Source organism: Lutra lutra, chromosome 5 (assembly GCF_902655055.1).
Source record: "Lutra lutra chromosome 5, mLutLut1.2, whole genome shotgun sequence".
NCBI classification, from domain to species: Eukaryota; Metazoa; Chordata; class Mammalia; order Carnivora; family Mustelidae; genus Lutra; species Lutra lutra.
The window spans coordinates 75,353,446-75,379,507 of NC_062282.1; the positions used below are offsets into that span (position 1 = coordinate 75,353,446).

General features: G+C 44.8%; 1 protein-coding gene across 1 annotated transcript in view; it reads right to left on the reverse strand.

The window, feature by feature from the left end:
* Positions 1–26,062, reverse strand: part of TRPC7 (transient receptor potential cation channel subfamily C member 7) — a 146,456-nt gene that overhangs the window by 36,192 nt on the left and 84,202 nt on the right. The window contains exons 4-5 of the mRNA XM_047731519.1: positions 18,477–18,641; positions 9,871–10,087 (exon numbers count right to left, since the gene is read on the reverse strand). Of these exons, the coding sequence (XP_047587475.1) occupies positions 9,871–10,087; positions 18,477–18,641 (382 nt within the window). The remainder of the gene's footprint in view (positions 1–9,870; positions 10,088–18,476; positions 18,642–26,062) is intronic.

The window sequence follows — 26,062 nt, forward strand, 5'->3', positions numbered from 1 at the left end:
AAGTAATTTGAGAGCATCTGTTTAGAGGGGTTGTGGCTTTGTTTTTTTGAAATAGCTTCTAAGATCTGCATGTCTGTATCACATCAGAGGCTGTGCAGTAGGAAATATCCCAAAACATTGCAGGTTTGTTTACAAGACACCCCCAGTACCCACCTTGCCTTTTTTTTTTTTTTTCCTTTGCAAAACACCCTTCTCAAGCTCACCATTTCAAAATTTGTATGGTAATTCAGTGAAGTAATAATTTTCTTAACACTGAAATTACTTTCAATTGTGCCAGTTCGAATAGATATTTTAGGAATGTTTTTAGAAAAACCATTATGGGCTGGAAGAAGTAATGTTTATTGCTCTTGGCTACCCTCAGATTAAAATTCCTGATGTCTCAGTGGAAGTGCTTTCAGCTGGGTACTAGCACAGCTGCAGGCTATCTCTTAGGGCTGTCACTGGCCTGAATTCAGGAAGCCCTGGGTTCAGGTTCTAGCTTTGGCCACTTCCTGGGTATGTGACTTTAAAAAAGTCCCTTGATTTTCTTGGCGTTTTGGGGTAATTTCAAGCACCAAAATCTCTATGAATCTGAAATGCAAATTGTTTATAGAAAACTGACTTTTTTGACCAGGGTAAGTAGCTCCTCATTGGGTATTGCAAATCATTTCCTCCATAGTCAAATGCCCTTGTCAGTTTTAGTAGATTTAAATATTAACTCAACCAAGCTAATTTAAATTATTCTAGGGCCATGAGTAGAAGTAGCACGGGCCCAAGGGTTTGAATAGCAGGAATGCTTAATGAAAAAAGAAAAACGAAATTAAGTACTTTAGTGAGTGAAATTAGGCCCCTTGCTTCCAACGGGGTGAGGATGGTTCAGCCTTTTCTATCCATGCTGAATATGATGGTCTCTTGCCTCCAGCTTGTCAGTCAGAGGAGTGTTTAGAGCCCAGGGACTCAGGTGTAAGGATGCTGGGCACTGGAGCCTCTTTCAGGCAAAATCCCCTTCACTCTGGGATGCCCCCGGAGTCCAGAGGACAAGGTCACTGATAATTAATGAGGGTGGCTGACAGTGAAATGGGCTGGGAAGCCTTGGGGGAAAGGAGTAGCTTCTTTTGGGCGGGTTCTGCATAAGGGCTGCTGAGATGGAGTTTGTCAGCTCAAAAGGTGGTTCCCGCCCATCCCAGCTTCAGATGCTATTCTGCAGGGATCCCCCTTCAGAATCCTGTGAGCCTTAAATATGCACATTCCTTAAGTGGTCCTGACCCCAGGGCATCCTCTGCTCTGTCCCTGGGTCCTCAGCAGAGCAGACTTCAGAGACCACCTCCTGGGAGGCCTGTGGGTCCTTTCAGGTCAGCCTCTCATTATTGGGCCAAAAGGAGGTGTTCTGTGAACTTACAGGAGGGAGCATATGCCCTCAAGTTGTGACATCCAAATATTGTCTCAGTGGCAGGTCCTTTGTGACAAATCTGGGCCTCATACATATTTGGGATTCAGCTGTTTTCCAGGCAGGAAAATGATATTAATAGATTAAAGCATTTCTGAACAAAGCTCTCCCTCTTTCTCTTCTTTCATTTTAGTACTTAGCAAGTGCTACACACCTGCTAGGTGCCAGGCACTGTGCTGAGCACTTGAGCAACAGCAAACCTTTCTCATAGTCTGATAGCTGGTTAAACTGTAATCATCTCCACCTTATAGGTGAAAAAGCTTGTGTACCAAGATGGCAAGTACGTTGTTCAAAGGCACACAGGCACTGCAGGGCCCTTGCTCTCTGCTGGGCTGTCACCTACCATGCCCTCTGCTGGGCACAAGCGTACTCTTCCTCGTTGGGAAATCATCCACCCACTTAATAGACACTGTTGAGTGCTGACCCAGAGCCAGCCACCGTTCTGGGGACACCATGACCAAGATGAAGCAAGCTCAGTCTATCTCTGAAGACAGATGCATCACAAGCCATCATGAATGTTTCTGGGTGACAGATGCTGTAATGAAAATGGGGTTTCATTTTCATGGGGATTGTTTGTGGAGATGCAGCGATTAGAGCAGTCAGTGTTATAATCATGAGAGTCAGCAGAGTTCCTAGAACAACTTGTATTTGTTCACTGACAGAGTGAATTCATGGAGGAGGGGACACTTGGTGTGAGGAAGCAGGAGCTAGCCAGGTGACGGAGGGGCTGGCCAAGTGTTCCAGATAGTGGCTGCAGAAGTGTGGGAGGATGGGCTCTTCCAGGGGATGAAGAGGCTGAGTGTGGCTCAAGATTCAGGGCGTGGGCCTGGAGATTGGTAGCAGGGAAGGTTAGTGAAGGACCAGTAGACCCTCAGTAGCTTTCCTACGGCCATGAGGGGGAGACTGGGCTTCACTCGGAGCGGCTGGACAGTCCCTAAAGGTGATAAGCAGAGCAGATGCCTGGTCTCACTTGTAGGGAGAAACTTTGGAAAGTTGACTGGAATCGTCTGCTTGAAAATGGATCTGACTAAGTGAGGAAATAATCAAAAGAATGAATTAGGTGGAACCCAGCCCATAGGCTTTTATAAGTTCAGTCTTCCCAAACTTCACTGTGATTCTAGAGCTAAGACTTAGCACCTCCCTTGAAGAGTTTATAACCCTGGGTGGGTTGGGTGAAGGAGACCTTGAGCCTCACATTTTACACATGTAAAAACTGAAACGCAGACAGGCAGGGCCACCAAGGGACCCAGGACTGGGTTTCTTGACACCCATTCACAAGTTCTTCTCTGTAGCCTTTTAAGTGTATTTTCCTATTACCCCGGGCATTTACGTCTCCACTCCACTGGCAATACCGGGAAGTCTGTTTAAGAAAACACTGCCAGGTTCTGGGATGCCTGGGTAGCTCAGTTGGTTAAGCAGCTGCCTTCGGCTCAGGTCATGATCCCAGCGTCCTGGGATGGAGTCCCACTTCGGGCTCCTTGTTCTGTGGGGAGCCTGCTTCTCACTCTGTCTGCCTGTGCTCGTTCTCTGTCTCTCTCTCTCTCTGACAAATAAATAAATAAAATCTTTAAAAAAAAAAAAAAAAAAGAAAACACTGCCAGGTTCTAAGAGTGGTGCAGAATGTGTCTTCAGACATGAGTCTATTCCTGGATGGAGAAATGGCATGCATTGTGCAGAGACTTCCCGCCCTCCAAGCCTGACGGCTTTCTGGGAACTACTCATGTTACATCATCCTCTGATGAGTGTCTCTGGGGCCACAGTCTCCCATTGAAAAGCCTTATTATAAGCTCTTAGAACTACCCCAGAGTTGCTGCTGATATAGGCAAGAAAGAGTTCCTGTGGTATGAACTGATCCTGGAGTTCTCTAGGCTGCAAGGAGTGATGGTCCCTGGTTTCCAGAGTCCTCCCGATGCAGCTCATTTGACAGCACTACAGAGCACAACAAATCTACTAACAAATTTATCCCTACTTCCTCTCGTACTCTTCTTTTCCTTTCCTTAATACTGTGTCCTGGCTTTTCTTCTGTCTCTGGATGTGTCTTCTCAACCTCCTTGTGCCTCACTACCCCCATCCTTGAATCTCTTGGATTGACAATCTAGGATTTTCTGTAAATCCTATAGGTAATCAACTAAAGCATCTGGAGTGAAGGAAGAATATATTTCTAAGTGAGTCTGACCTTTACACAGAACTGTACAGTAGAAGAGAAACAACCTACATGCCTAGTATGAGGAGAGGCTTGGGGAAATAAGAGTATGGTCACATGATGTGGCTGTTGGAAGTGGTCATTGGGAAAACCACATGGCCAGATGGAGAGAGGGATAACAAAATATGGAAAGAGTCAACTACAAATTTATATGATTACAGAAATGATAATATTAATAGAGACAGGAAGTAACAAAAGAAAGCGTGTAGTTTGCTTAGCAGTGTTAACTGTTAGGAAGAAAAGGAGCCTGGGAAATAGGACAGTCAGGGTGGAGGAACTTGTGGCTTTAAATAGGTTGGTTTAAAAAGACCTCACTTTGAAGATTTTTTGAACAGGGACCTGAGGAGGTGAGGAAATGAGCCACTTGCTGTGGGAAGAACACTCAGGCAGTGGGGACAGCCCCCGCAGAGGCTCTGAGGTAGAAACAGTGTGCAGCAAGGAAGCCAGTGGGGCTGTGAGGTGGGAAGTGGTGGGATGTGAAGTCACAGAGATGGCGTGGAGAGGTGGAGGGCATTGTAGGCCATTATAAGGGCATTGGTGTCACTCTGAGAGAGATGGGAAGCCACCGAAGAGTTTTGAGGCAAAGAGGGACAAAACCTGATTGAATTTTAAATGGATCACTCTAGCTCCTGGCCTGAGAAGGTACTGAGGCCTGGTGGTGGGAAAGACAGAAGCAGGCCACCCAGAGAAGGCCGTTCACCTTTTTGTGGCCAAGGTCTTCATCCATGAAGGGAGCAGGTTGGATGTGCAAGGGTCCTGAGGTTCTTTTCAGCCCTAGGGCAGCTTCTGGTAGAGAGGGAGTAGTAGTGTTCTTATAATCAATCTGTCCATAGTCCCTCATTTATGAGTATGATACATTCTGGGAGAAGAGACCGTGCTACTCTGTATCCAGCTGATCAGGGTCTGCCTGGCAGAGTAGAATTTGAAAATTCTGTCAGTAGGGGCCTCATGCCACTTCAAGCCCCTCCATGTCTGAGCAGAGGGTAGATCAGACTGTAGACTTCAAGGTGTGCCAGTAGTGCACACAGTGTTCAAGAGCTTTCTCTCAAAGATTAGTATTACCCTGTAGTAAGTAAAGAGCCCCAGAATGTATTCAGGGATAAGATAATGTTAATTGTATTTTACAGCTGCTTCCCCAGTATCTGGCACAGTGCCTGATATTTAGTATAATGCCTAATAACTAGAAAATATATATTGAGAAAATAATTGAGAGAGCAAAAGAAATATCCAAAAACTTCCACGTTGCTCCCCCACTGTATCTGGCAAGCTCCCTGCTCTGTGGCCTCCCCTCCAGCTTCCCTCCCGGTACAGTGGGTGAGAGTCCACAGTCCTGCTAAGGCCGGGTCCTCCACCTGTGTCCTGGATCTCGTCCCCTGTGGCTACTCAGGAACTTAGCTTCCAGATTCAGTGGTGAGGTCTCAGGCCTCATGTTAGCTGATCTGTCGGCATTCTTTGGAAGTCATCACTCCCTGGTTCTCGACCCAGTTACTTTGATTGCCTTCAACACCACTCTCCTGGCTCTTCTCTTACATAATCTTCACTGGAGACTTCTCATCTTTCTGTCCTTAAGTATCCTTGTGCCTCAGGACTTGGTCCTCAGTTTGACCACATTCGCAGTTGGGGTGATTGCACACTTAATTTATGTTAAGTACGCTGTCATGCTCATACTTGTCTTCAGCCCCAGCCTCTCCTTATGTGCTTATGGACTTCAGACATGCATATCCAAGTGCTGCTTGACATTTCCACTTGGACATCTAATAGGTGTCAAACAGAACTCTTGATTTCCTTCTCTCCTTCCTCTCTGAACTGCTCCTCCCCTGGTCTTCTCTGTTGGTGTGAAAGACTCTAGCATACCATCACTTGAGCTAAAACACATGGAATTTTCCTTGACTGCTCTCTCTCTCTCTCACACTCTACACTAAGTCTGATAGTAAATATTATTGATTTTACAGAATGTAAATCACGATGTACCACCTCCTCAAAGCAAACCATTTCCTATCTGCATTACTGTAGTGGCCTCCTGACTGGTCTCCTTGCTTCTGTTCTTGTTCCTGACTTCTCTGTTTTGTACATAGCAGCCAGCAAGTCATTAACAACTTCAGTCATATGATGTCACTTCTGTGCTCGGAACCTTCCAGTGGTTTCTTATCACAGTCAGAATAAAATAAAAATTGTGTACCATGGCCTGAAAGGCCTTGTGTGATCCAGTTCTGCCTATCCGTCTGAGTTCATCTCTGTTCTCTCCTCCTTCTTCACTACACTTCAGTCTCACCAGTTTCCCTGAATCCAAGCCTTTAACACATACTGATCCTTCTGTCTGGAATGCTTTTCACCCAGATGTGTACAAAGCTTTCTTCCTCTCTTCTTTTAGGTCTCTGATCAGATTTCATCTTGTCAGAGTAGGGAGATGGGAATGCATGTTCCTACTGCTGAGCTCTTTTGAGAAGGTAAACTTTTTTTTTTTTTTTTAAGATTTTATTTATTTATTTGACAGACAGAGATCACAAGTAGACGGAGAGGCAGGCAGAGAGAGAGAGAGAGAGAGAGAGAGGGAAGCAGGCACCCTGCTGAGCAGAGAGCCCGATGCGGGACTTGATCCCAGGACCCTGAGATCATGACCTGAGCTGAAGGCAGTGGCTTAATCCACTGAGCCACCCAGGCGCCCCGAGAAGGTAAACTTTGAACAGAGACCTAAAGGAAGAGAGAAAGCAGGCTACACAGGTCATTATCCAACTAGTCTCTTCAATCAGAGAAATTGGAGTACTGACTAGAAATTTGGAGGTATGAAAAAATCATTAACTTTCTTTTACATTTGTGTTTCTGTTTTAGAAAAGAAGTTCTAGTTTCTGTTACCAGCCATGATGGGTAATAAACTGAAAAAGAGAAAAAAGAAAAAAAGAAACCATCCTCAGGCACTGAAAACAGATATTCCTTCAGCAAGGTAAGCCGCTTGAACATCAGGTCTTTCTTTATGGAGACACATTCCCGTCTGTAGTGCATGGAGTGGAATCCCAGAAGCATGAAAGGCAGTCTCACAGAGTTAAAGAGACAGAGACTGGGGGCACCTGGGTGCCTCAGTGGGTTAAGCCTCTGCCTTCAGCTCAGGCCATCATCTCAGGGTCCTGGGATTGAGCTGCCCAGCATGGGGCTCCCTGCTCAGCGGAGAGCATGCTTATCCCTCTCCCACTGCTCCTGCTTGTGTTCCCTCTCTTGCTGTCTCTCCCTCTCTGTCAGATAAATAAATAAAATCTTAAAAAAAAAAAAAAAAAGGAAAGAAAAGCCCTGAAATCATTTGCAGGTAATTTAACAGCTTGTCAGTGTAAAGCCAAATGCTCTTCCAAGGAAGACAACAAAGTCTGGATGTTCAACAACATAACCTAGGAAGTGCCTGTCATTCAGTCAGAAATGACTAACCCACCGAGACACATGTGATCCATGTCAGGAGAGAGATTAGATAGAAGAAGGTAACCCAGAAATGACAGAGATGATGGAATTAGGAGTTAAGGATTTTATAACAGTTACTGTAAGTATGCACCGTATGTTTATGGATTTAAAGGAAAATGTAAGCTTCATGAAGAAGGAAATGAAAAGATAAAAAGAGGGCCAAATGGAATTTCAAGCATTGAAAAATATATCTGAAAGGAAAAATTCACTGGTTAGGGATTAAAATCACAGACAAAGCAGAAAAATTATCATGAACCTGAAGCACAGAGAGAAAAAAAATTGGAAAAAAGAAAAATAACTTATCTTTTAGTGATACACATAAAAATGTTTATGGGTGAAATATGATATCTGAGATTAGCTTTAGAATGCTACATGTTGGGGGAAGGGAACCGGGGAAGCCATAGATGACACAAAGATTAGCCGTGACTTGCTAATTTTTGAGCATGAGAGATTGGTTCATGGGATTTCCTGTACTCTTATCTTGATTTTTGCATATTTCTTAAAATGATTCATAAAACGCTTGAAAATTTACCTAAATAAGAAAAAGTAATTAGAATCTTTCTTCCATCCGAAATATACCAGGAAATAGGTCAATGAGAAAGAAACCCTTCCCTCCTCCCTACTTTTCATGTAAGGGTCTTAAAAACTCAGCTGTGTTTTGATGGGCGGGACCTGGGACCAGGCTATAGACATTGGGTCCTCTGCAGCTGGAGAGAAATGCTTCTTCCTGGAACAGTGCTCTGACATCCAGGAAGAGAAATAGGGGTCAAGAGGAAGTCTGCTTCAGTAAGAGCCATGGACATGGCATAGCTCTCTCACTCAGGGCAAGTGTGGTTGCACTCACCACAGTCTCCTCCCTGGGGGCTGGATGGGGAAATGTGGTGGGTGAGTGATGGGGCCATAAATACTCTTACGTTTTTATCCATAAGCCCAACGTGTGAGTTATGGGTGTTTTGTTTTAATCTGTGTCGTAGTCAGTTTGGGCTGCTCTAGCAAAATACCACAGGCCGTGTGGCTTGTAGACAAGAGAAATTGATTTCTCACAGTTTTGGAGGTTGGAGGTTTGAAATCGGGATGCCAGCGTATTTGGGTTCTGGTGAGAGCCCTCCTGTGGGTTACAGACTGCTTCTTGTACCCTCACATGGCCAAGAGAAAGAGAGAGAGAGAGAGCACGCGCACGAATTCTCCCCGAGGCTCTTCTGTAAGGGCACTATCCCATTCATGAGCATTCTGTCCTCATGACCTAATCCCCTCCCCTAGGACCTACCTCCTAAGACCGTCACATCGGGGTTAGGGTTTTCACATATGGATTTGGGGCCGTACAAATTTTCTATCCCCTGCAGTGTTAGGATTAGGGTAGATCCTGAACTGTGAAAGGCCACCAGAAGTCACTCCGCCACAGGCTTTAATGTCTCCTTACAACATTAGTGCCAGTGACTTTCCTAAGTGAGCCTCTGGTCAGAGACTGGCTGGTTGATGAAAAGCCTGTGGGAAGCATGCTCTCCTGCTTCTTTCCTCTGGGTCAAACCATCCTTCTCATCTCCCTCTTCCTATTTAGAGACCCACCTCAGAGAACATCGGCCCCCTTGTTCTCAGCTTGGGCATCCAGGATGTTCTCACACGGTTCAACCATTGTGGCTCTCTTAGGCTCTCTCATTTAACTGCAGTGGGCCATGTGTTGTGCCATTTTCGAGTACTTGTTCTTTTGTGATTTTGTTGCTTGATGGCACAGACACTGTGACCCTGTGTACTTTTGACTCAGTGCTAGGTTTATTAACATAAACCTAGTGAAAATTATACCATTATTGAATTTTTGTGAAGAAAGCAAAATCTGGGGTACGTACCATTAGGGCAGTTTAATTAGTAGAGTACATCTTGATACTCCAGAATTAACATTTTTCAGTTCTCTTTTCAGTTTTGTTTTGTTCAAAACATTCTCATCACATTCATATCTTTTTGGTGTACATATTGTAATCTATTGATCAGGTTTTAGTTATGTGCAGTGTCACCAATGTTAACTTATACAGTTTTTCATTTTTTTCCCACCAAGTCTGATTTTTTCCTACCAAATAGTTTTGCAGTTTTTAGTTTTAGAAAAGCCTGTGTCCCATTTTGCCTGTACAGTTTTAGCTTTTACCATTTTAGTTTATCTTGTTTGTGCCTCTTCATAATAGTTCTTAAAAGTGGATAAAAGAGAGATGTGTTTTCTTAGCTAGACAGTGGGGAAATCGGGAAAATTTCCTCAGCACTTGTAGTGGCAGACCTTGGCCGCATAGAGCATTACCACAAAAAGGAATGTCACAGCTTCATGGTGTTCCTTAACACAAATAATGAGAAAGTGTAGCTCCCCTAGCTTCTTAGATTTCTGTTTATCATCTACATTCTACTATACATTAGTATTCAGTGATAAAAAATATCATTTAAGCTATGCAATTTTATACTGTTTTCTGGAAGCAGACCTTGATTTCCTAAGGCCTCTGGTAGACTGTAGTTAAATGATCAAAATATGTTTTCCCATGCAAGGCTGCCTTACAAATATTTTCAATACATGTGTAATGGAAAGCACATAGCAAATTTCCTCCAAACATCTCCTTCCAAAATTGGGATTCCTGTTAAAGGCCCGTGCCTCGGATACACCAGCATATGTGGAAGCTGACTCTGCCTTCTCTGTTGGTCATCTGCTCACCATTTTGACTGCCAGAGTGCGCTCAAGAGGAGATGGAGAGGTTCAGAAGTCAGAGTTTAATTATGTCCTATTATTAGTAGGGGAGGAGAGAATAAAGGACAGAGTGCTTACCTAAGACCCACTTCATGATGAGCATTTCTGTCCAGGAGAATTGTGTGGTTTTCACTCTGAAGATCTGTTTCGGGTGGTCTGTGAAGGTTTCGTTGGGCAGGTTTTTAACGCCTTCAAAGCGGTCTGATGCATTCACAACTAGCAATCCCAAAAAGATTGTAAAAGAAACTGCATGGGCGACAAATTTCATGAATGGGCTCCTCAGGGTTCTTCCTAGCTGGAAACAAAATATGTAGAAGACATATTAAACTGGCATCTGTAGGTGGGGACAGGTCTCTCTTTAAAATGCTTTGCCAAAGTTTAACGAGAGAATCCTCCATCACGGACAGAAGCTGCTAACTGAACTCAGACAACCTGTTCTCTTGCCCTTTCATGTGAGTGGCTCCTTAACCAGGTACATCTCCTGTTGAATTCAGTTATTCCCATTTAGGAATTTCGTGGGAGTGGTATAAACAGGAGTAGAACACACTGATGTATTACCGTGCTGTGACCTGCACGACTTTTCCCAGCCATGTGATGGGTGTCTTAGGCCATTCACATCTGGAAAAAGAATAGTCTCAGTAGAGTTCAGAATTTAAAAAAAAAACACATGTTGGCTATGCTCTAATGCTCTTTGGTCCATTTTCCTGAGTTTTGTTTTTTCTATGATTTGTTTTCACTATTTCTTATATGTTGGTAAATTAAAGCTTTACAGTTCCCTCTGCTTTAGCCATATTCCAAGAAATTTTGGCAGGTGATATATTCATTGATGTTCAATTATCAATATTTTACAGTTTCCCTTTGGATTTCATTTTTAAATCACAGGTTAATGTCCAGATGTAGAGGACTTTTTCCTCATACTTTGAAAAATTCCTTTTTCGTTGCTGCATGTGTGTAGATCATAGCCTCTTTGATACTACTCTGAAACTTACTGAGGTTTCCCTTGTGGCTCTGGTGCATAATTGACTTGTGTGGTTGTTTGTGTGAGCCTGAAATGATCCAGAAGATGCCCCGTTAGGGAGCAAGCATTAGCCATATCTTCTTTGGCCCTGGTGTGCCATCCCAAGGCTACCTTGGTCTTTGAGGACTAAACTGTGGGCCATCCAATGAGTCTTTTGACCCTTGTTAATGAGCTCATATGAGTCCCTTCTAGGACACAGCTATCACTTGCACCTAGGCACCAAATTCTACCCCTCACCCTGGTACACTAATCAGAAGAGAGCAAAGAGGGAAACCTTTTCTGAAGCCCAGAAAAGTTCCTTCTCTAGAGCAGATGTTCATCTGTAGCCACTGTCTGGTTAATTGATGTTCACATTCGGCCTCATTCAGGAGTCCTAGAATGAAATGTCATCTGGGAGATAGAGTATTGGTTTAGTAGGTGATCAATTTACAGGGATTTTTGCAGGTAAAATTTCCCTAATTATGACTATTCAATGTAATATTTATAAGTCCAGTGGCTTGATAATGTTCTTTGAATATGCTTCAGCATGGTAATCGTCCACTTTAATTATACTGATTGTTAGTGTAACATGGTTTATTATGATTCTAATACCATAGAACCTATTGAAATTTAAAAAGTGATAATTATATATATATATGTATATATCTTTATACATATATATATATATTTTCAAAAACCCAACATCTCAGGTCTAGACATTAGGAATCCCTACTATGCTGGAAAAAACTTATTTCAGTTCATTTGCATTGTTAGATGTCATATGGCACTAAAGCTAGTGCCCCAAATCCTGAAATTCTAGTTACCTGAAAACCATGGAGCCTACAGACATTTTATAAATGGCCCTTCTTTGTGATGTTTGACTTCATTATCTACAAAATTGGATCATAGATTAATTCTGGCCATAGGTAGATACATTAAATTCAGAATGCACAGGTCAAATATAAGGACAAATAAAACATCTCACATAAATTAAGTAAGAAAACTGAATTCAACCATGTCTCATTTTGATTTATATATCAAACTGTTAGTTTGAATTTTTCAACATTTTAGATGACTGCGTTTGAATCTTGAAGCCCCATTTCCCAGCCAGGTTGCTGGTGTACCCAGGAGACATCCTTAAATAGTCCCTGCTTCCTGTCTCGTCACCGTGTCCTAGTTGGGGTAGTGGTGAGAGGCGAGGGAAGGTGGAACTGACCATGGGTTGGGGAGTCGGGAAGGCTGAGCAGAAGGAAAGGGATGTCAGATCTTGTGTATCCCAGCAGAGTCCCACAATTGTCAGAAAAAGCTGGAGACCATGGAGATGGACCCAAATCTTAAGGGACTGGTGGCCAGGTTTCCCGTCCTTTATCAGTGAGCTCTACGTAGTATCTTCTAATGATAACCTGGGTGAGGATACAGGGACACTGCTCCTCATCCTCACCCACAGGAGGCAGCTGATGCAGCTGAACCTGAGCTGGCCTTGGGATTCCCCAGAAGATGTGGTTTGAGGCATTTACTGTTCTCTGTTACCTCCTTCAAGTTGTTATTGTCTGGCAGAAGTGGAGTCTGTAAAAATTACTGTATCTACTGCAAAGGTACCACAAAACCCTGATAAGGCCCTATGGTCCCGTGGAAAGTGACCCTGGGTTCAGTTCCCACTTGATCTGGGCCATAGGGAGGAAAGCGAGGTTAAGAAAGAAAGGTTAAGAAAGCGCCTTTCTTCCTCTTCTTCTGGGCTTAAAGACTCCTTTTTTTTTTTTTTTAATCATTATTACTTATTACGTTAGGTTAGTCACCATACAGTATGTCATTAGTTTTTGATGTAGTGTTCCAAGACTTTTTTTTAATTGGTCAAACTTGGACAAAGTTCATTTGAGATCAAATCATTTCAATGGCTTTCTTTCTTTTCTTTTCCCTTGTTTTGGGGGGGGTGATATTTCCTTTTTGTCTCACAAAAATAATTTTTGAAACAAATTACACCCGGGGAAAACTTCCCTTCTTTTACAAGGTCACCAGGTAAGCTAAAAGAAAGGAGAAAAGTCAGCCAATATATGCCAGCAGCTCTTAGCTGGGGAATCATTAAAGCTGGGTCAAGGAACAACGTTCAGTGTATAAAAAAGACAGTAGAGCTTTGGGAGATGTAGACCTTGGCCTGCTCTGCTCTTTGCTCACCAGTGCAAAACTGGTGAGTCTGGACAATGGGCTAAAGCACTTCCATCATTCCTTGGACCGTATGAGCAGAGAACTGGTTATCTAGAAATGCAGGCTTGTAGTACCTCAGTGTCTAGCTCACCCCAAACCTCCTGGGAAATATGTGAATATGAGAGCAACTAAGTAGTGCTCTTGAATTAGCTGCAAACAAATAGATCAGAGGTGACCTTTTACTGGTTAGCACACCTCTGTGTTCCCTGCTGCTGGGCTCTTAACCCTTACCATGAGTGTAAGCTTCTAAATGGGGACCTGGTGGCTGCATGCCTGCGAGGTAGGTCGTATCTGCAGGAGAGCACCCAGAGAGTGTTTCCACCCTGTCTCCGCAGTCTCGTATCCCCAGATGCCACCCTCACTTGCCACCAGGTTCCAGTGGCCTCGAGGAAGGGCTCAGTGTAGAAGTTGGAAAGTGGAACGGAGGCAAACTTTGGATCAGGTGCTCCAAGAAAAAAACATGCACATCGTCAAGGCCAGAGTGGTTCTTAAATGTTAGAGATCCTGGTTAAATTAGGGGTGGGTTTCACCGTATGCTTCCTGTAAAATTCTTACTCGAGATGTCTAATGCAGGGCTCAGCGATATTCCGTTCTTTGGGTAAGGCAGGAGGATGTTCACTGGGTGTCTCTAATCTGGGCGATCTCACATTGCCATGGGAATCCATCCTTTGTCCCATGGGCTGAAGTGGTGCTAAGTGATAGTGGACACTTGAAGGTAGGGTTTCTCGGGAAAGAAGAGGAAAGAATACAGTTTGTCAGTCTTGTTTTTGACTCCTCCTTTCTGGAAAAGTCCTGCCACCTCTAAATTTCTGAACCAAGTCCATTGCAAAGTGAAGTAGTCAGCAGTTAAGATGCTTACATTCAGCATTGAAGGTTATAATGCTGCTGATGGATTAGAAAGGGTAGAAGGGCAGGTGTGCATGCATGTGTGTGTATGTATGCGTGTGCACGTGTACAAATGCTTGTACAATGGTTAAGGTCAGGTCTCTTGAGCTAGAGATCTTGGGTTTAAATCACAGCTCCATAGTTTGTGGCATTTAATCCCTTTATGTCTTTTTTTCTTCATCTGTAAAATGGGGATAAAATATAACTTTTCACATAGGGTTGACTAAAGAAATGAATAATATGCATAAAACAGCAGCTCCTGGCACACAGGAAGCACTTACTATGTGGCACCAGAGAGCCTCAGACAATACTCCTTAGGGGGAACATAAAAGAAACCCACCCGGCTCTTTTAAAACTAATAGGCAAGGCTCTGGAAAGTTGGAGCTACACAGAGTCCTAATGCACTTCTGCTGTGAGCCTTTGGGGTGCTGTCTGTATGCACCATGATCCTGGGCCCTGGAGGGGATAGAATAAATAAGCCGGCAGAGTTGGTCCTTTCAAAGTTGCTGATTTTCTGGTGGAGAGAGATGCAGGCCATCATCGCCTGTGCTAGGAAATCGATGGAGAGTTGGGGAGAGAATGTCGCAGGGCTTAGACTGGGCTCCAATAGAAGCAATCAGCCTTCTAGTACTCCTAACTCCTGTCCCAGCAGGGTGGCAGGTGATGGACTTTCCTTTTGGATTTGAGGGCAGATGCTTTTGTTAACATAAGAGCAAAATATGCTCTATTTCCTGGCATGAATTTCCCCTCCATGACCATGCTTCAAAAATTACAGCATGATTGTATTTAATCTTGTGCTCTCTGGTAGAAGCAGATGAGGGGGACACACAGGCCTTTGGAGGCATTGTCTTCTCCTGGTCGGCCTTGGATCGCATGGTGTGAGGACCCTTGTTTCAAATCATTTCAACTCTGACAAGGCAAAGCAGGGATCTTCCAAAGCTGCAGAGTTCCTCTACCTCCTCATGAGGTGTTTTGTTTGGCACAGGGCTTAGGGGCTGGGGTGTGGTAACTGACACTTTGGCATTCTTCATCTGAGAGTTATGTGGCAGTATATGGACTGAGGGCTTGTACCCTGCAAAGATACCAGGTAGTAGGCTGAAGCTATTTACAGCTCTCCCTGCCTGAGTCCTGGGACTGAGTTATAAGGATAATTGAGCCATCAAGGTTAATGTCATGGAGGAAATCAGTTTCACCTCTCACACCTTTATAATTAGAATTTGTATTGTTGCTCAATACTTTTACCATGCTGACTTCCTCCTTGATCCGACCCACTGTAGAGACCCCATTTGAGCCCATAAGGATTGCTGTTAACTCTTTCAGGTCTCAGATTTTAATAGGCAAACAACCTAAAGTATGAATCAGAATGGAATAACAAAGGGTGCAAAAGGGCATTGAGCCATAAAGGTCCTTTGACATCAGAGCTCTCCTTGAGAGGATAAAGAGCTCTGTGGATAAAGATCTACCTGATAGCAGCCATGAGGAGAGAACTCACCAGCTTCCCAGTGGGCTGCATGACCTCAGCCATGTTGAGAAATAATAGAAAAATATCACTGTTCACTTTATTGACCTTGACAGGCCTGTTCCAAGAGCCAGACCAGCCTTTGTTATTTTATGTACACATCTATGACTTGGTTACCCTCTTCAGCCACCGTATTAGTAAGCTGTCAACTTCTGTTGACATCCTTGACCTTATCCTCTCCTTATTTAGCTGTCTTTCTCAGGGACCCTCAGAAATTTAAATAAAAGTAGAATTGACAGCTATGGAGATTCAACGGGAAATAAACGACATCATTTTGGCAGGCCAATCAAGTAATTTTGGTGTTTCTAGGGGTCCCTAAATCAGGAGAACAACTATTCAGTAAGTGGACCATTAAGTTGGAAACAGAAACTTCAACATTTGTTAGACATTGTTGGATGTTAGCTGGTTGATGATGTTTTTATGAAAACATTAAGAAAAGAATATCAAGTTCTACTTTCTTTGAGGCAGGTGTCATAAGGTGGTTAGAATATGAAGCTCCTGGGATGACACTGGCTTTTTCATAGATGTATTACACAGGTATAAAGTGATCCCTTGGGAGAAGGGAGGCTAGCACATTAACAGATTTCTCCACTGTGCCCCTTTCCTTGGGAGGACCTTGTATTCTGGGCCTCAGGAGCCTTTGGAGAGGGGTAGTTTCTTCACATGGAAGATGTGACCCTTTATAATCCCCAGTATATAATATCTTTGCCAAACTTGAAAAGATTTCTTTTGTAGCGGTGAAAGGAAAGACTAAAAATATCTTGGCTGTTTTTATCTGTCCTGTGGCTGCTTCAGAGCAACTTTGACAACTAAAGTTTCCCTCCTTAAGGAGGGAATCTTCTCTCAGAATAAGCAGTGCCACCAAGAATGATCTCATGCCATAGACTAAGACTTGTCATTCCAACATGGACACACCCTCCAATGTGTTGAACTCAGACTTGCAGCCTAAAAAGTCAGAAGGCACAAGTGGCTTAATGGCCAGCCCATATTTATCTGTAGTGCTCTTTTTAACTTTTTTACTGGGAGCTCCGTGAGCACCAAATGTCAAAAAGACATATATCTGAACAGAGGAGAGGAAATCTCAGCCATTGGGCTAAATTTTCTTGCAAACATTTCTTCCAGAATGTTCTAAAAGACTACTGTCAGTGTGACCCCTATGTTTCATGGTGGCATCAGTCTCCTGGATTTACTGGACCCCAAGAAAGTCCTCCCTCCCCCTCCCATGCAATTTTTTTGGGGGGGTGCCATCACATCTGCATGATAGTGGCCAAGATGATTCTTCTTAGACCTACTGAAAATCTGAAAAATTTAGTCAACAACTGGAATATCATTTCTTCCTGAATATTTCCCTAGGCGACCAGGCAGGCAGAGGTAAACCAGTTTGCTGGTATTGGCTAGTCCCACTTTTCTGGTAGCTGTCACATTTGGTTTTAAAAACAAAAGTGAGGGGGCGCCTGGGTGGCTCAGTGGGTTAAGCCGCTGCCTTCGGCTCAGGTCATGATCTCAGGGTCCTGGGATCGAGTCCCACATCCGGCTCTCTGCTCGGCAGGAAGCCTGCTTCCTCCTCTCTCTCTCTCTCTCTCTCTCTCTCTGCCTGCCTCTCTACTTGTGATCTCTCTCTGTCAAATAAATAAATAAAAATAAAATCTTAAAAAAAAAAAAACAAAAGTGAGGATTGTCATTGTTTTCTCTACCAAGTGGCTATTATTTTAATGAGTGACTGTCCTAAAAGTAGTTTGGGGCTCCTAGAGTATGGAGGTGAGTGTCCCTATCCATTGAGACTGGATGAAGTCAAGGACGTATTTCCAGTGTGAAAACCTGTGCCTAGAACCAGTGACCTGCTCTAACCCAGCTTTAAATCTGGTTAGGCTTGTTTTACTCACTGTACTTTCTTCAGCTCATAATGAAAGACAGAAAAAATTGCCTTCATTTACATGTGTATCATTTGGGGAATTCTGATTTAGAAATCCATGGCATGGCAGACTGTCAAAGAAACAAAATCTTCAGTAGATGTAAAGTCGAACATCACAAATACTGTTTGAGGACTTTTTAAGACCCATTTTATATAAGGAGTCCTAACCTGTCTCTATGGTACACATCTTACTCGAAGGCAGTGAATTCACTGCGTTATCTGGTAAGGTGGCCTCGTCAGCAGCCCTCAGGTCTTGGGCCCATCATCCTGGCATGAGTTCCCTCTTACTGGAGTTGGCAAGAGGTTCTATTTTTGTTAACCACATTAGCTGATCAGATTCCCTGTGGAATCATTTCTCCATAATTTTGTCCTATAGTTGCTAACTCTTGCCTGAAGCTGGAGAGAGTGCCGTGGCTTTCTGTGGCTTCAATCAGATGGCTGGGCTGTAGGGACGGTGGAGCGGGAAGTGGGGAAAGTTCAGTTCCCTCTGTTAGCAGCAGGCAACAGACACTCCCCTTCCCTGTGAGAAAAGAGCCCAGCTCTGCACATTTCCAGCTCTCCCTCTCTTTCCTTTGTCTTTTCCTTCTTGCGACCCAATTAGCTGCCCGTGTGGGCCAGAGCCTAATCAAGGAAGCCAGGGAAACTGGGACGATGTGGAGATGGGGCTGCAGAGCCCAGCATGAGCTGCATTTGACTCTCAGTCTATTAGCTATTTCTCTTTTCTGAACCTACTTCATAAAGTATATGCGTCATAATGTAATTGGGGGAGTGAAATCAGATCTTCCATGAGAAGGGGTTAGCCAAAAGAAAGTGCTCAATAATGTCACCTATTCCTGTGATCATTATCGTGGTGATTACTGTGAGTGTAGAGGACATGTCTAGGATATGGCATAATTAGAGGAGCAAAAGTGCCCGTATTTCCTCTCTCTTCCTTTACTGATCAGATTATGCCTCATGTATCTTAAATGTCCCAGATTATCACTTCTGTTTTAGAGAAATAATGGAAAAAAGCAGGTCTGTGTGGTTTCCTACTTTTGCTAAGTATCTCAAAACTCTTTTTTCTGGACACGGGAAACACTCAGCCGTTGCTCTGAGCCACTGGTCTCCAGGTCATGCTAAGGAGAGAGAAGCAGTCACCGCAGACGACATGCACCTTAAGCAGTCTGTACCTTGCTGCACGGAGCAATCCAATAGGCTATGGCGAGAAAAGGGAGGCCTAGGGAGACTCCAAAGACAGCCAGGAATTTCACAGCGATAGACTGTTGACGTAAGCCTGAGAGATTTTCATACCACATGGTAAGCAATTGCTGCTGACAGTTAGGATGAGCAACGAACTGTAAAAACAAAACAAAAACAAAAACAAAACGCAAACAGGAAAATGGCATCGGTAGCACTTGAACAGTAGAGGACCTCCAAGTAGCTAGGGGCCGAGCTGTTTTACCTGGGGCATGGCCTGATGCTAGGGCAGAGCAGCACTTAGGTCCCTGGGGGGCACCCTTCTGGCCTGAGGATGCTGGGTGTGGTGGCATTGTGCTCAGAGGCCTCCCAGGACTGGCTGCATCAGTGCTTGGCACTTATCTTGGGCAGAGTTCAGTTTCGAGGCAGCGTGAGTCATGAGTGGAGCAGGAATGGGGTTCTGGAGTCCCACTTGGGTTTGAAATTTGCTCCTCTGTTTCATAGCCACATGACCTTGGGCCACGTACGCAACTACTGTGAGCTTTGGTCTCGTTCGTGAAACAGCCTGTTGTCTTTAGGATTAAGTGAGTTTGTAGAAGTGTTTCCCTCTCTTTTTCTGTACTGGCTAAGGAAAGGGCTTGCTGTGTTTCTAGAGGGCACGTTAAAACTGATTATTTCCCCAGTGGGCTTCTGTGGGGTCGGCTTGGGTGCATAGAACCTCTTGTGGCCTGCCAGAGCACTGACACGCAGTGTCCCTCATGCGGCAGCTTCTCCCTGCTGCTTCCCTCCCTTCAGACTGCGCTGTCCTGATGTCCCGGTTACAAGACAGACCTCAGCTGGCCGTTTGGTATTGAGTGACCTCACCCCTTCTGGATATCCCTTGTGGGGCTGGGCAGAGAACCCTGACTTAAACTGGCCTATCAGTCCCCTCACCTGGGCCTTTGAGACTGATGGATGGAGACAGTTTCTTTATTTACCAGGAGTTAACAAGTGATCTTGGGAGAGGTGGGTAACCATGTTCCTCTGTGGACTAAGTGGCAAAACAAGCCAGGTAAAAAGAAAGAAGAATGATGTTGGGCAGGAAAGAGGCTCAGATAGCGTGTGCCCTCCCTTGGGCCAGGCTTCACTCCGCCTACGTGGTACGTGAGACGCACTTCTGTTCATGCAGGGAGTCTTCCTTGTTCTGCTCTGTCCGGCAGGTTGGCTTGGGCTGCTGCAGCCGAACAGCCTTTCCCTGCAGATATTTGCTGCCATTTGGCCACATGTTTAGTTGATTTTGAGTCTTGGTCAGTGGAAATGGGCAATAGGCAATATTTAAGTAAAATTTATGGGAATGAAGTTGACATTTTTACTCATTACTTTATTTTGCCCCTGAGATGGGAGGAAGCCATTGAATGCTTTTGGTAGCCCTGCTCTTTGGCCCTGCTCAGGATGGCCCTGCATCCACAGACTGGAGCAGACATGCTAGGCATTCTTCAAAGGGTCTGACTTTTCCTCTGATTACCCTGGAGCATAATATACCAATTTTCATCCCATTTGCTCATTGGTATTGTGGGGACATGTGCAGTGGCATTAAGGGGACATGAGCAATGATTATGAGGAAATGTAAAAACATTTCCTTTTCATTTTAAGAATAGTGTAAATACCGTTTTAAAACATTCTCAGGGCAAATTGCAGCATGTTCTAATTTCCAGTTTTTGGGAACTCAAGGCAGCAGCCAGGTCATGTGTGAAGACACTATCAAAGTTTTATGTGGCCACGCGGCAACCCCTGATGATACCAGTCCTCAGACATTAGTGACAATGAAGCCTTTTTGGTAGCATTATTGGACCCAAAGCAAGCACTGTGGTCTTTCCCTCTAAGGACGAGTGCTATGGATCCTCCTCAGCCTAGGGTGAGACTCGCCAGGCCAGCAGGTGACAGGATTTGCTCTGCCCATTTTGACTCACAGCAGAGTAGAGCAAGCTACAGAAACCCATGTGGGTGTTTTAGTAATGGCCAGCTTTCTGGGAGCTGAGGCCCCTCAGAGGGATGGGGGGTGGGAAAGGGAGACATCCAGTTTTGTTTTTTTGATAGCCAGCCTTCTCTGGGTGCTGAAAAGGATCTGCTCTGGAGAAACTCACAGTCTGATTAGAAGGTGGGACGTCTGCTCCTGAACTAGCACAAGACCATTTGGCTCACCCCGTGGCTCCTTGTGCTGTAGCTGCTCTGGAAGGCCTCCAGGGCTGAGCCCCTTTGTTGGTCTCTCTGTATCCTGGGAGAGAGTCAGCCCAAGCTTTTACTCCTGTCTCCTACAGATAAGTCGGCACAATAGATTCAGCAGTGGGGCTAGAGGGGAAGAAATGCTGAGGCAGAACACAATGGGGGCCATTTCCTCTCTCTCTTCCCTGCCTCAGAGGAAGACAGTGGTCACAACTAAAATAAGGGGTCTCTCTTGAGTCTTCTTCTGATTAGACATGTGTTAATTTTTATAGCTACAGTTCTTCCCCCATAATAAAACAATCCAGCTCCAAACACGATATTAATTTACAGACAGATTTTATAGTGTTTGGCTCCCAGAAAGCTGGCAGCAACTAACAGCTGAAGCTCAGATTATTTATCTTTATATGGGCACTTTTCTATCCTTGTGGTAGGCTTTGGAAATTCAGTGTGTAGCAAAGGAGTTTTTCCACTGTGCTTTTGAAGCACAGAGATATCATCTGTGATCGCAGGAAGACGAGAGCACCATGAGGATGCCATCAGGACACAACAGTCTAACCAAAAGGACACTCAGCTAGGAACAAAGACAGGAACAATTCCTGCAGGGTGAGGTGGGGGGTGAGGAGGTGAATAGGGGAAGGATTATCAGAAGTAGGGTCAGAAAGGAGTGGATGAAAGAAAAGCCCACAGCTAGACTAGAATGGGAACACAGGAAATCAGTGTTGTCCTGAGTTTGCTTTCTGTGGCATCTGGCTCACAAGAGGATGGATGACACCAAGGGCTTTGCCCAGGCCATTCTCACCCCAAACCATCATGGTCTGAGTGTGGTACACTTTTTATGGAGGTTCTTCACAGAACTGATGAGAACACCTCAGTTTTCTCAGCAGTGTGATTCCCACTCTTCATGGCAGGGGGTTCCTGATGGCCTGGGGCTGAGAATCTGTTATGGTGGGCTTACGTGAAGCTGAGCGGCCTCTTCAGAGAAAATCAGTCCAGCACGTCCATGACCAGACATGTGTAGAAAAAAATAAATCCAGCCACCTGGTGGACTGGGCAGAGAACTGGGGCAGGAGGGGGAAGCTGAGACAAGTAAAGCTGCAGACTAAGTGGGAGCTCTGAGCCAGAGCTAATCTACTATGGACAAGGAGATGGCTGGAAAACAGGAACCGAGAGTCAGGAGGGACTAGCAATCATGTGGCTGCCTGTTTTTGAGTCCATGTCATGCCACTTATCCTAGTGGCTCATTTGACCAGCATTCATGGTTCATATAACAAGTTATACTCAAAGCTACTTTTCTGTTAAGATCTCACCTAAGCATCTTATTCCTTCTAGCCCTGGTGACATAGTGAGACGACAGTGCTGGCATACTGGTTCAGTCTTGGCTGTTATTCTGCTTTTATTTGATCTGTGGGCTGTACTTTTCCTTTTGTAGCCCAAAGGAGAACCATTCCCTTTACTGTCTCCCTGCTTTATATTCACTCACAAGGAAATAGCTCATGTTGTAAGAGTACATAGTTGTTTAAGAGATCCAAACATTCCTTAACTAACTAACTAAACTAACTATTTTTAGGGCTGTCTCATGGCATGCTTGTGCCCTTGGGCCAGATACTCCTATCACAACAGGGTTGAAGACTTTCCTCATGTAGGGTGGGTAAGGGCATGGACTGGTACCTGGCTTCCTGGGTTCAAGTCCCGGTCCTTCCACTTGCTGGCCCTATGCTCTCAAGTCATTGCCTTAGCTTCCCTCTTCTGGAAATGAAGCTGATCATGAGGATTAAGTAAGTTAGTATATGTAAAGTGCTTAGAATAGTACCTGGTAAATAGTAAGCACTGTATTAGTATGCAATAAATAAAAGTAAGCCCATGACTCTGCTTTCCTTGCCCATTTTCTCTGTCCCTCTTCCTCTGTTTCTCTCTTCCTTTCTCCTACTCTCTACAGCTCTCCCTCACTCTCCTGTCTTTATTCTTGTCTGCACCTGGTGTGAGCAGACAGATTCTTGAAGTGTTGGTATCTCTGCAAAGGGCCATGTCCTCTCACATGAGTGAGGCCACTCCCTCTCTAGCCAGTCCCTCCTGCCCCACCCTCCACTGAAAGCTCAGCTTGATTTATCCATGCAATTAGCTCCAAATGGGCTGGTCTCTGCTGGGTAGGTAGGGTCACTATCAAGTGTATTCTGCACCCTGATACCCATCTACCAGTTGTAGAGCTCTCCATCCCTGAGGCACTCCCTCCTTAGTGCCCCTCCTCTCTACTGCCTTAAAAGCTTTTCAGTCCTGCATTTTGCACTTTTCACACGGAGGAATAGAGGACTACATTTGAGCTCAGAGGCTTTGAGACTGTGTGATTTCCATATCCTTTAAGCACAGGTTTTTCCCTCGGACACCAAGTCTCATTTATAGAGTGATGAGATGTGGGAAGGCATCATTTGATAAGCTGAAGAATAACTTAGCTAGAACAAAATTTATAAAATCCAGTGCCTATAGATAAAAGGACTTTCTTTTATACAGATAAATCATCAGAGGGCCCAGTGATGGCTGATATGACTGTGTTCAAGATTTCCCACTTAGCTCAACACTGGCATTTGCTGATAGAAACCTGTTTTCCCTGGAAATTGTCTATGTACACAAAGGGAGACAGACACTGTCTCAAGCTATAGTCACCAAGTGGCTTTTCTTAGTGTGGACCATCCACGGGAATTAGAATAATTCTGTGGTGCCATTTTTTTGTTTGGAGCATCTCGTGGGATTGGGTTCAGTGGTGCTAATGTTTTTCCTTCCCATTCTATCTTGGTAAAGCTCTCAAGTCTGGGAAGTTGAGGAGGGAAGAAGAGAAATGGAAGTGTCAGTCATTGACTGGTGGGTCATTTTTTTGTTCATTTACTTTGCAAACTTGTCCTTGGTGCTCCCTCTCACTGGGCACTGTGGCTACAAGCAGTGGAAGTACAGAGAGAGCTTGCACTCCTTGTCCACGTAGAGCTCTTGGCCCTGTGACTCTGGAGGTGGAACAGGGCCTTGGAATAACATACACAGCTGGGTCTGGAGTAGGCCCCCCCTCACGGGTGAGTGGATAACACTGAACGATCATCCCATGAGTGGGTGTGCTTGGTGGCCTTTCTCCGTGAGACCTAATAGTGAGAGCCCCACAGCCTTGGCACAGCTAGTTGGCTTTGTCTCCACTGATGACTTTTAGCTTGCTCTTCTCTGTGCCAGCAGTTAGCAGAGCGGTTGCACTCACAGGCTCTAAGGCTGGCCCAGGCAGGTTCAAATCCCAGATCTGCCATTTCCTAGCTGTGTGACCTTGGGCAAGCCACTTCCTGGCTCCTAGTTTCATAGTCCAAGAGAGGTGGCAAAAGTCTGTTGAGTGCCCCAAACATGGCCTGGCACTCAGTATTAAAGGTATTACTAGGGGTGCTTGGGTGGCTCAGTCAGTTAATAAGCCTTTCCCTTTGGGCTCAGGTCATGATCCCAGGGTCCTGGGATCGAGCCCCACATCGGGCTCTCTGCTCAGCGGGGAGCCTGCTTCCCACTCTCTCTCTGCCTGCCTCTCTGCCTACTTGTGATCTCTCTCTCTGTCAAATAAATAAATAAATAAAATCTTAAAAAAAAAAGGTATTACTGCTGGTGATGTTTTTTTTTTAAAGATTTTATTTATTTATTTATTTGACAGAGAGAGAGATCACAAGTAGGCAGAGAGGCAGGCAGAGAGAGAGTGGGAAGCAGGCTCCCCGCTGAGCAGAGAGCCCGATGTGGGGCTCGATCCCAGGACCCTGAGATCATGACCTGAGCCGAAGGCAGCGGCTTAATCCACTGAGCCACCCAGGCGCCCCAGGTGATGTTTTTATTACCACTTCTACTCCCCCGCCCACCCCAGGGATGTCTGAGTAGTTCTCTTGGCTCTTCTTGCTGAGTTTATGCCATCATCAGAGGACTGAGTAGCCATGGTGTTTTTAGATTTAAAAATTCCTGAAGAATTTAGTATGCTCGACTGTAATGAAAAGCAGAAAATGCCATTGTTGTATTAAGTTTTAAATCGGTGGAGCATTCTGGTATGGAACCAACATTGTCACCATGCTCATGGGACCTGTTTATTTAGCTTTGGTGCTCCCTAGTGGCCACCACAAGAGGGTAATCCAAGATAGTTCTGTGGATGGTGGTAGGAGCGAGAAAAGAAAGGTGTGGGGCTTGGAACTCTGGAAGGGGGATCCAAAAAATTACACCTCTTTCAAGGAGCCTGTCAGCAGCGGCAGCAAAGTAAAAAATTTTGAAGTCATGGCTTGAGTGTTTCTTGCTATTAATTATCAAGGACCTACACTACATGAAGGAATTTTAGTTTTGTTAGCTATAATCTTCACAGTAACCCTCCAGAGAATGGATGTTTACACATCCTTGTATACCAATGAATATGTGCTTTCCTTCACAGGTGAGGGAGCGGAGGCTGAGTCACCTCAAGTTGCCCACAGTACCACTGCTAGAAACTGGTTCCAACTTGGGTCTTTCTGACTCCAAAGCCTGAGGTCTATGTAGTTTACTAAGCTCCTTCTGGAATGCTCTGGATCTGGTCAGCTTGAACTTTAGTCCTTCCTGGTCTTAGTTCTCTGTCATAAATAAAACAATAAAAAGCTAACATTTATTGAGCACTCATAGGGATTGGGCTTTGTGGTAAGCACATTACAAACATTTTCTCCTTGAATCCTTTTAACACAGTGAGGTGGAAAGTGTTATGCTCATTGTAAAGCTGGTGGTACTATCACTGTTTACGTCTGACTCCAGAGTCAACATTCTTAACCATTTCCTTGTATTGCCTCTCCTGGGGGACATCTCCTGCATCTCTTCTAGGTCAGGTCACTGTCTCATTCTATCTGCCGAGTGGGAGGGCATCTCTGTGAGCCTCTAGATTGCAGATGTGCCCCAGAGATGTGCATATGGTTTTTCAGCCAGAGTTTTGGGTGTCTCTTTTTACTCTGTGGCAATGGGCTATGTCCTCCTGGGGGTGGGGCAGTTGATCTCTGACTGGCTTCTTCAGAGCAGTGGAAGTTCTGTGCTAGTCCCCCGTCTGCTCCATTCGCACTGTTTGGGATGGATGGAGCCATGGAGGCATAGATGGAGGGGATTTTAATTGGGGAGAAAGGAAGCAAGTGAAAGGGAATGAAAGGAAGAAAAGAGAAGCAGAGAAGAGGAGAGCAATGGAAGGGAGAGTTGGGGGTGAGTTTCAAGCCTGACTTCCAGCTGCTGTTCCAACTTGACTCCAACTCTTTTCCTTTGCATCCCTAGGCTCTGGCCTGACTCTGGCAGTACTCTTCCAGAGCCTGCCCCAAGCTTGACCCTCATTGAGCCTTTGCTCAAGATGTCTCTGCTCCCTGGCATGCTTTCCCTCTCATTA